This window comes from Ambystoma mexicanum, chromosome 3q (genome assembly GCF_040938575.1).
Source record: "Ambystoma mexicanum isolate Mex_15411 chromosome 3q, UKY_AmexF1_1, whole genome shotgun sequence".
Classification (NCBI taxonomy): Eukaryota; Metazoa; Chordata; class Amphibia; order Caudata; family Ambystomatidae; genus Ambystoma; species Ambystoma mexicanum.
This window is the reverse complement of record NC_090926.1, coordinates 892,651,943-892,663,508: the sequence shown is the minus strand read 5'-3', so window position 1 is coordinate 892,663,508 and position 11,566 is coordinate 892,651,943. Positions and strand designations below refer to the sequence as shown.

Below are 11,566 nucleotides of genomic sequence, written 5' to 3'. Positions count from 1 at the left end.
TTTTCATAATTCACTTGCTAACAGATAATTAAACCATCTGATATCCACCCTATACGAGTTAATAAGGATAATTTAGTGAGCACTAAGGAAAGAATGACTGGGTGCAAGTGAGGTGCATCACCTATCCACATACTCCAGCAAGCTCATGCTAAAAATATTCAAGCTATGCAATCATGATAAATCTGTCTTTGTTCTGCTTTCTGCATGACCCTCCATTGATGAACTGATGATGGGTATGTAACAAATTGATTCAATGAACTTTGTCAAAACATTGTTTATATGTACATATGATGTGTTACATATGTGTATACATGCACCATAACATACCATTTACTTGTGCCCTACATGGCAAAACAAATACTGGATTCACTTTTGTATATGCACCTGTACGATATCATGATTTCATTTATGTATGACACTTATTTTTCTGTCAGCCTTGAAGACGACTAAGGTCGAAACACGTGTCGGCTGACCCCAATAAGAATAAATCATTTTGGAAGACCTATTTGGAGGACTTTGAAATAGTTTTACCATCACTATACTGCTCATAAACTTTAGAAAGGCAGAGCACGATTCACCTGAATCCAGTTGCACTCAAGTTTCAAAATTTCAAGGCCCTTTTGGGTGGGCCTTGTGGAGCGGGTGACGCAGCCAACCACAATAAAAAGAAAATTAGTGGTTAAAGTGCACTACTCAGGTTTCGAACCAATATGCTTAAATCCACGTTGGGGATAGTGTTACAGTCACGCCCATGTCGACGTCCCCTTTCGATCTTCGAAATAAAGATGGAATACTCCGCCATTACCAGTAGATAGATGTCGGACTATATGCACAGCATGATTCTAAGCAGATTCACAAGCATCAGAAAATATATATATATATATAGATATATGATACATTACTCACCGTAATCGTATTTCTGATGCTTGTATCTGCTTAGATTCACATGCTGTGCATAGGCCGACATCTAGTGGAAGCTGCGGAGTATTAGTTTGTTTTTCGAAACTCGAAAAAGGGCGTCGACACAGGGCGTGCCAGTAATACTATCCCTAGTGTGACGTCCACTGTACCCATGATCCCTCACGGGTCTAGGACCCTCAGAATGTATTTTTTCTGACATGAGGTAGCATGAGGAGTAGCGCAAGTACAGATAATCCAAGCAGATAGATAGAAAGGTAAGACTACAAGTATCCATGCACCTTCTCTCAGAGGGGCGGAAGGGTGGGTCGCATGTGAATCTAAGTACATACAAGAATCAGAAATACGATTACGGTGATTAATGTATCCCTTCTGAGGCTTGTGGAATCTGCTTAGATCACATGCTGTGCATAGATTAGCGAGCAGTACCTGAAGAAGGAGGTGGGATGTGAGAAGGGTCATGAGCAAATAAATGTCTTAGAACCGCTTGTCGCACTTGTGTATGTCTTGGAATGAGTGTCAATGCAGTAGTGCTGAGTAAAAGTGTGAATAGAGCTCCAAGTAGCTGCTTTGCAAATGGTGTCAAGGGGTACATTTGCAATGAAAGCCAGAGTGGCCCCAATGCCTCTTGTAAAGTGGGCCCTAGGCGTGAAAGGCAGAGTTTTTTCAGAAAGTGAGTAACACAGCTGGATACAGTTAATAATCCACTTAGAGATGGCACCTTTAGAGACGCGATCCCCCTCTCTGCCTGTAGCTACGGAGACAAACAGCTGATCTGTTTTCCTCAGCGGTCTGGTCTTGTTTACATAGTTAGTAGAGGACCGCCCTACGCACATCTAGTGTGTGTAGTTTCACCTCAGCCGAGCTTTGTGGGTCTTGGAAGAAAGCCGGAGGCTCGATGGACTGGTTCACGTGGAATTATGAAATAAACTTAGGTGAGAACCTAGGGTGTGGGCGTAAAACCAGTTTATCTTTATGGACAGTAAAGAAGGGGTCTTGCACTGACAGAGCCTGAATTTCACTGACGACTCTTATAGATGTAATTGCTACTAAGAAGGCCGTTTTGCAAGTCAGGTGTTTGAGACTGCTTTTGTGCATGGGCTCGAATGGGGGGGCCATGAGCTTAGATAGCACCACGTTAAGGTCCCATCCTGGTGGTGGGTTTGAAATAGGAGGGTGAAGTCTCTTTACTCCTTCCATGAAGGCTTTAACTACTGGTACTTTCCACCACGACACCTTGTTATGGGAAGTGGTGTATGCTGACAGGGCTGCCAGGTGTACCTTCAGCGAGTTAAAAACCAGTCCTGTATCCAGCAGGTGGAGCATGTATGTAACAATAGTGGAAGGAATGCAATCAACTGGGATGATTTGTTTATTCTGGCACCACATAACAAATCTCTTCCATTTGTCAAAGTAGCAGTGCCTCGTGTTAGGTTTCCTAGATTCCTTTAGGATATCTATACACCTCTGTGGTAAATTGAGATGTCCGAACTCTATGACCTCAGGAGCCATGCTGCCAGGTTCATTGAGTTGGGTTGAGGATGCACTGTTTGACCTTGGTGCTGGGACAGTAGGTTGTACCAGGCCGGAAGTTTGATGGGTTTGCACACCGCCAATCTGCGTAAGTGTGGGAACCACAGTTGTCTTGCCCACATGGGAGCAACTAGGACAAGCGTCATCGATTCTCTGTTAATCTTGTTGACCACCTTCCTGATTGGAGGAGTTGGTGGAAAAGCAGACGCAAACATCTCTGACCAGTTCATCCACAGGGCATTCCTCTGGGAGTCTGGTTAGCGGAACCTGGATGCAAATCCTGGGCATTGTCTTATTTCGCTTGTGGCGAATAGGTGTATAGTGAGGAAACCCCACTGAGAGAAGATATCTTCTACGACTTCTCTATGTAGACACCATTTGTGTTCCTCTGTGAGGGGGTCTCTGCTCAGAGCATCCGCTAGGGAATTGATATCCCCTGGAACATGTTGCGATGACAGGAAGATGTTCCGTCTGAGTGCCCATATCCAGATTTTCTGGGCAAGCTTGGACAGATTTGGCGACCGAGTCCCTCCTTGCTTGTTCAGGTAGAACATGGCAGTAGTGCTGTCCGTCCGGATTTGCACTGACAGATTTAACAGGTAGGGCTTGAACGCTTGAAGTGCTCTGAATACTGCCAGAAGCTCTAACAGGTTGATGTGATTCTTGGCCACTGTGTGCGACCAGAGACCCTGAGCTGTGTGGTGGAGATGGTGAGCTCCCCACCCAGTCAGGCATGCATCGGTTGCGACTACCGCCTGTATCTCGGGATCGTAAAAGGGTTTCCCCTTGTACAGATTCTCTTTTGTCCACCAGTGAAGGCTTTGTACAAGTGTTGGCGAAACGACCACTAGATCGTCCCACTGACCACTTGCCTGAGACCACTGTTTCGCCAACCATTCCTGCATGGGACGCATGCACAGGCGCGCGTCGGAGACCAGGTAAATACATGACGCCATCATGCCCAGCAAACGCATTGCTTTGCGTACGGTTATCTGGTGACCGGACTGATATTGCGGAATTTGCAGCAGTATATTCCGAATTCTTTCCTCGGAAGGAAAGGTCAACCCCTCTTGAGTGTCTAGGATAGCTCCTAAGAACTGTTTGGATGTGCTTGGCACCAGACTTTCTCGTTTATTGAGAAGCCCAATTCGAAGAGGAGGTCGATCGTCCTTTGAATGTTTGCTCTGCAAATTACTGGGGTCTCCCCTGTGATGAGCCAGTCATCCAGGTAAGGGTACACCGGGATTGCCTCCCTGCGTAGGTGTGCTGCCGCCACCGCCAGTACCTTGGTCAATACCATTGGAGCCGAAGCTATTCCGAAGGGCAGTATCTTGAACTGGTAGTGCCGACTGTTCACCTTGAAGCGCAAGTACTTTCTGTGCGCTGGGAACATGGAAATATGAAAATGGGCATCCTTCATGTCCAATGTTTCCATGTAATCCCCTTTTTTAGGAGGGGGGATTACCTCCTGGAGAGTAGTCATGCAAAACTTTTGGGGCTCGACATACTTGTTTGCAGGCCGCAAGTCCAATACTGTGCGCAGTGTCAAATCTTTCTTTGGCACAAGGAAGTAAGTTGAATAAATACCCTTGTTTACCTGGTGTCCCGGGACGAGTTCTATCGCGTCCTTTGCTAGCAGATTGACGATCTCCTCGAGGAGGATCTGCTGGTGGTCCAAGGAATGTATTTTTTGTCGTGGAGGATGGTCTCTGCGACGCTCTAACTGTTCTATGCAGTACCCTGCGTATACTGTGGACAGCACCCATCTGTCTCATGTGATCCCTTCCCAAGCTTGGGTGAAGTTGGAAATGCGTCCCCCTATTGGGTTGCGTGAGAAAGGACCCTGAACGGAGCGTCACTGTTTTGGTGGAGGCGTGCCGCCTCCTCCACCTGGGCTGCCTCTACCTTTTCCACGTCCTCTTTTATTGCCCCTGCCGTAACTCTGGGTAGACTGTTGGTTATTATTGCTCCACAGTGTACCCTGCCCCTGGGAATAGTTAGATCCTCTCTGGGAATTTTTGGCCACGTGGGCAACGAAAATTGCCATTCCCTCTGATTAGGGGGTTTTATTGGTTAGTTGGCCTAGGGTGTTTCATACTCGTCCGTGGCATTTTTCAGCGCGTCCTCTACCACCTTACCAAACGGATCCGGCTCCACCGGTTTATCTAACAATGATGCTTGGGTTTCAGCTTTGAATCCAGACTGCCGTAACCAAGCGTGTCTTTTGATAACAGTTCCTTCTGCTATCAATCTGCCGGCGTTATCCGCGGCATCAAAGGTTGCTTTTAAAACGCAACCGGACACGGCTCTTCCCTCCGCCGAAACTCGTGCCAACTGGCTCTTTAAGGGTTCTGGGGCAGAGTGCCGCGACTTCTTCCCACTGATGACAGCTGTAGCTGGCCAACAGGGTAGTGGAGTTGGCAATCCTTGCCTGGTAGGCCGAGGCTACTTTCCTGCCCAAACCATACAGTTTCTTGCTCTCCTTGTCGGGAGGAGCTTCGGATGATAAGGGTGTTCCAGCCCTCTTACGGGTGTTTGTAACAATCAGGGAGTCCGGCTTCAGATGCCTTCATATACAGTGGGTCTGATTGGGCTGCCCTGAAAAGTTTCTCAATCCTGGGGTTCACTGCTCTGGTGAGGTTAGGATTTACGAGTGAAGGGTCTATTCTCCTCTGGATAGACTTCAGGATAGGAATGGCCTGAGCAACAGGCCTCCTTTCTCCCACTATGTTTTCGGCGAAGTCCCTCTCCTCTTGAGCACCCTGGGTGTCAATGTGGCAATGTTCCGCTGCTCGAGACAGAACTTCATTCAGGAGAAGTTGGTTGTCGACAGGGGAGTCGGTAACCGGGGGTTCCTTCTCTACCGGGGAAATCTACTGTGTAGGTTTCCGGGTCGTCCTCATCCTCTTCTTGGTCCTCATCATCCCCATAGTAGCCCGTACCAGTTTGTTCTTCCAACATGCCCAAATCTGGATCCTCACAAAAGAATGTCTCTCCTTGATACTGAGAGTAGGGCTGTACATACAAGGGGGTCTGAAGACAGTGGTGGTGTTTCAAACCGGGACTTTTTACTTGGAGGTATAGGATCCTTAGAGCCTGAGGGTGCTGACCCGTCGGGAGTATAAGAGAAAGTGTTCAGGGTTTTTTGCGTAAAAATCTGCCAATGATGACATCCTTGACATGACCCTGTCTATGTCATCACTAGACCATTCTCTAGAACTGTGGATGACTCTTTCTGGAAGTTTCTCTGACTTATCCTGACTAGACTTGGAGGTCTGGGCAGCGGTCTTTGTGATAGCAGAAGACTTGGACTTGTCCGTCTGTTTATGAGGAGTGGAGTATTTTAAAGGTGTGGAAGTATGCTTCCTTTGTTGTTTTTCCCCCTCCCCGTGAGTGGAAGAGTGTTTTCCCTGTTTTTTCGCCCCTTCGGAGCCTTTCGACGCCTGGCGTCGAGGTTCGGGGGTAGTGTCCCTATCCTTAGAGTGTAGGGGTTCGGGAGCCGCCATAACGCAGTCTGCGGGCGCCGACTCCTTGAATGCGGTCTGGGGGATGGAAGTCGGCTTCGTCCTCCGACGATCGAACTTCCGTTACCTTGGAGAGCGAGGCACTCTTGGCAACAGTGGATGATTGCCTGGAGTCATGCGGCGATCTTGATCGAGAACGTCGATTCGGACCATTCCCTATGTGCCTCTTTCCGAGAACTTGACGTGCGCGTCGAGTCCTGGTTGGACTTCATGTGTTTTGTGGAAGTGCTGTGGGAAGCGCTTGTGTCGCCGGGGGTCTTCCCCATAGCCGCCCTGCCGGACGACCTTCCGAGGTCAGGGACTTGCGCTCGGCTGTCTTTCTATGCCATAATGCCCTCGCCATCCAAAAGCACAGCGTCGCTGCCATCGCTGAAGGCGCCCTCTGCTGCAATGGCCTTCTGACGCCTGGCGTGGTGGGCCTAACACTTGATCGAACGGTCCTTAAGTGTTTTGGGTTTAAACCTACTACACGCTCTGCAGTTCGCCTCGGGGTGGTCCCTCGGCAAGCAGAGATTGCACGTGGCGTGCCTGTCGACCCAAGGGTACTTGCGGTTGCACTTGGGGCAGAATTGGAAAGGGGTACCCTCCATACGCACCTTGTGGCAGCCGGCTTGTAAGTGTAGGAATATATAAGAATGTACCTATATACCAAAAGAGTGTAGAGTATGTCCACCCCACACTCTCCCTACTTGCAGGGCCGAGGCCAGCGGCCTTCCAATCCCCGGGCCGAGGCCAGAGGCCTTCTGAGGCCCAAATCCATCGTGCAGCTGTCGACGGTCGAATTCTTCTCCGGGCCGGCGTCGAGTGTGGAAGTTCGGTGACTCGACGTTGGGGTGGACAAATGGGTAAATTTAACAATATTCAGCAAAAGTATGATTAAGGCCAGGGAACTCCGCTAAGTGCTTCCGACCAGTATGGCGGAAAAAAACAATCTGAGGGTCCTAGACGCGTGAGGGATCATGGGTACAGTGGACGTCACACTAGGTATAGTATTAATGGCACGGCCTGTGTCGACGCCCTTTTTCGAGTTTCGAAAAACAAACTAATACTCAGCAGCTTCCACTTGATGTCGGCCTATGCACAGCATGTGATCTAAGCAAATTCCACAAGCCTCAGAAATATAAATAGAAATGTAGCAAGTCACTATAATAAAAAAAGAAATTACATGATAAAAACAAAAGCTGCAGTGAAATATGAAGCCTAACGGAGTTCGCAAAGGTACATGACCTACAGGTAGTTGAGAACCAATTCCTAAAAAGAATATTGGGCTTCTCATGATCAGAACCCAACTTCATAGTGCACACAGATGGAAATGAACTTCATCCAAGATTAAGTTTCCCTGGCATCAGGGTTTTTCTGACTATGTATCTGGGCTAATCCACAGGCAGCCTTCTTGCACCATCTAATTTAGAACATGATACAGAAGAGTGAATCTAATGACATCTTTGCTGAAAAAGGTGAAATTATTGCTGCATACGATTAACGATGACTGCTACTACACAAATTTGGTGCAGATAACGAAACGGATACAAAATGAATTAAAATCCTGTCTGACTACTACGCAGGGGAAAATCAAGAAACTCTCCAACTCAATTTAGCTAATCTAACTCGCATGATTATTTCAGCTAATAAACATGCGTATTTGCTATGGGCTGACCGCGCAGTACAGAGAATGCCGATCACGAGAGCTCGATTTAACTGTACCTCTGGGATCTGTTTTACCTTGCACAGTAAGAAATCCAGAACTAGAGAAATGAACAGGCGCACTTTCTTTTGTCCATTGAACACTAAAGTTAAACCAATAACTTTGGTTTTGGCTATGAGGCAACTCGCTCGTGCAATTCCATCCAGCACTTGATCTTCTAAAGGACCAAACCCCCAATAGCATGGGCATTAATGCCCTTTGATCGACAAGCAGGGAGAATTAGGAGGTTTGAAATGACAGGGACTACACTTTGCACTAGGCACTTCACTAATGAACAGTTTACAGAAATGTATTCATTTTCTCTTTTGTATAACTATGTGTGCTTAATTATGCTAAATTGTTGTTTATATGAGTATTTCAACTTTACCACCTTTTTAAATGTCATTACTGTGTGTGTATTTGTGGTGTTTCATATCCGAATAAACTGATTGCTTGGATATATTTGTGTGACCAGTCTTTAAAAGTTCTGTTTAGTTGCTACCGCAAAACCCTTTCTGGAGGTACCAGCAGTGTTGGTATGCAGACTCTGTATCCTTTGTGCCTTATGGAGGTACTACAATCATAGGGACGGAAGTCCCTCTGTATGGCAGAGAATAGTCCATTACCTTTCCTTGGACATCCTCTTATGAGGTGTTGAAATCCCAGCAGAGAGGCAATAGAAGTCAGTCCCGGATAATGGCAACAATTCAGGTTTGCTTCTCTTTGCAGTACTAAAATGGTCAAATAAGGGTTCCCAGACGAAACGATGTATGTGAAGGACAAGAACGTGGGAGTACACACGTTTGCTTTAAACATGGGCCACCATTTCCGAACACAATGTTTAACTACAAATGCCGAATAAGCTTAGACAGTACAAAAGGTTCCCATGTATCACTAGGCAGTGCCGCTGAAATATTTGGTAGTAATTCTCCATGTCTTAATCAAATAGCTCAAAAATGGAAAGTATGCGCTAGAAATCATTCTACAGTACAGTACAATACATTGCTAACCTGTTATTTTACAGGCATTCAAATATATCGTTACATTTGACTGCATTTTAAAGAGCCATAAACTCCATGCCACATTCCAAAGTCCATTACGGCACCGCAAGTGGCATTCCATCTGCAAATATAAGTAAATAAAGGTAACTTTGTGAAAACTCGTAAATACTTTCCCTATAGTAAGCATGAATAATATCAACAAACCCTTCGAGTTGGCATATTCGCCGCCGATTCACATCTGGCTGAGTCTTAACCATTTAGATACCCATTTGCATTAGATTGGAATGCCCAGAATTGGAAATCTTACTCATATCAAACCTTCCCTGAAATAAGGTAAGCAAGACAAACAGTATTTGGGATTCTAGACAACACGAAAGTTGTATAATTCAAATCATGACAAACACGAAAATCAGCAGTTACACATTTCTATCATGACGAGACAAGGTTGACGATTCAAGGATTGCCAAATAATTGTCGATTCTGTTTTATTATTAGGTAGTTCTCAGGTACGAGATGACCTTAATAAAAATGCCAAAGAACATGTAAACAAGGACTTGCAGTTTAAATTCTCATTCTGCCACATAAGAACTGTTCATTCTCCACAAATGGTGCAAATATCCAACTGGATTATTACCACCTTTGGAAAGAATCAACCATTGTTAATAGGAAAACTTACAAGTTGAGTCACAATACTATGCTCGGGTACACTTGCAAAAATGCAGTTTTATTTTTATTGGGTGAATGCATGTTCTCTCCTCAAATGGAACAAATCAAAGTTAAACAATTAAGTCAACATGAGTAGTTCCCTGGAAATTAACACATCCCCGTTTCAATACACATTATTTCCCAAGTTCTCCATTTTAGAGTTAGAAAAAAACAACAATGTACATTGAATAATGCAGTCTTTTATACACACTTAATTTTAAATGCCTTCTTAGAAGCATTAGAGCATCACAGGTCGCCCTCACTGCAAATTGTGTATCATTTCCTCTTTGGCTATGAGATGTGTTGTTTTTGTAACTAATGCCATCAATGAGTTCAGCTTCTGCGACCAATCATTCAGAATGTCATTGGGATCCTTGGGCCTCTGGAAATTAATAATTCCTGCCATCCGGTCTACTTTTGCATAGATCGTCTTGCTCACTACCAAATTGGACAGAAACTCCTCGGATTCCTGTAAAAACAGCAGACACGAAAATGTTGGACTAGATTAAGAACTTTAGTCTTACAGAATGTTGTGTTCCAACCAAGGTCCTAATTTTTATGGAAACCCCCATTATCATGAACATATATATTCTTTTAAGAACACCTCAAATATTCATGCAGCCATCTTTGATCAGCCCAAAGAAGGAAATGCAGACTGCATATTCTCTCTTTTGCCAATACTATACATAGACTTCATCAGCAGCCATGGGGTTAGACAATTAGACAATTTTCAACAGTCACTACCTCCGATTGCAATAACAGGTTTTCAGTCTAATAGATGGGAAATAGGAAGAGCCATGTAGGAACTGTGAAAGCTATTTTCTTTCAGCTGGTTTGTTCCACTGCTACAAGCCAGGTTGCTAAATTGGACGTCAATGCTACATACCTTGCTAATCTCCATCTACAACAGAATTTCTGATGGATATTTAAAACCATTTAGGATTTACCAAAGCACCCAGTTAGATGTTTTTCTAAAGTCCAACTTCATTTGACTGCTCTTGTTATTAGGGACCCAACTCTTACTTAGGACTGTACTACGCTCGGTTGAAATGGGAGCAAAGGTTGCGGGGGTGTCCCCCCCGCCTCCCTTTAAAAACAAATATGGGGTTTTGGGGGGTGTCCCCCCCACAGGTTCCATGGCGTAATATCACAGCCAATAAACGGCACCATTCTTGTATGACATTTTTGCAGTGATATTAACACATGGAACTGTGTTGGAGCTGCTGAGCAGCCAGGGTCATCTTAAGAGGGGGTAATGTGAGCTGTAGAGCAGTATAATGAATTCAGTTCACACAAGTATCCAAGTAAATACTTGTGTATAGGCGCCATACAAATGTCCAATAAATACAATTACATTAAAATATACTTAACAAGTCACACAATCACATCTTAAATGCCGCAACTAGCAATAACATACCATGTAAAATGGAATTTATGTAAGAAACAATAAATATGAATGAATATAAGATCAACTTTTTCTATGCGTTACATATCCAGCACACAGTCACATCAATTAAGGTCAGTATCAGCATTTATATATGTCACCTTTGCAAAATTGAGAAAAGAGGGAAAGTTTCAAGTTAGGCAGAACATAACTAGCAACTAGTAACAACAAGTAGACTCTCCCAGAGAGATTTGGCAGTCTGTTTTCTAGCAATACAAGTGCCAACAATTAAAACCTATGGAGGAACAAGCATTGCTAAAGCCGGTATGTTCAATTAGATCGACCTTTGGGAAACCAGGACCTGCAAAGCCAAATAGGCAGTTCCAGTTCTGATGAAGGAAAAGTTAGTTAACCAGTCAGTGGTTCTTGAAGAAACACAGGAGCTCATGTGGGAGCCTACCTGATTGTGCAGGCCTTGCAGCTTACGCAGTGATGGGTTGAGGTCAACTCTTACTTGAAGAAAACAGCACTTCCCAAGCGAGGAAGCACTGAAATGGCACAAAGGTATTCGCACCCAAGCCCCACAGTACCTTGAAATTGAGGAAGAAAATGTATCTGGCTTCCTTCTTGGTGCAACGTTGCAGACCCCGATTCCTGCTCCTTGGACGTGGTGATGAAAGGGGGTTAGGGGCCTCCGGGAGGCTTCTGCGGCAACACTCAGGAGAAGGACTTGTCAGCAATGGATTTCACCATCTTCAGCGGCTCTTTGTGGTTTAGGCATCTTTTTCTTAGCGCAAAGAAATAAATATCGGCGTTG

At 45.1% G+C, this 11,566-nt stretch overlaps 1 protein-coding gene across 1 annotated transcript in view; it reads right to left on the bottom strand.

Annotated features, from left to right (window-relative positions):
• Positions 1-9,128: 9,128 nt before the first annotated feature.
• The window catches only part of PSMD12 (proteasome 26S subunit, non-ATPase 12), a 270,699-nt gene continuing 268,261 nt past the window's right edge, over positions 9,129-11,566 (bottom strand). Inside the window, exon 11 of the mRNA XM_069655033.1 lies at positions 9,129-9,834. Coding sequence (XP_069511134.1) covers positions 9,625-9,834 — 210 coding nt within the window. The 3' untranslated portion in view covers positions 9,129-9,624. The remainder of the gene's footprint in view (positions 9,835-11,566) is intronic.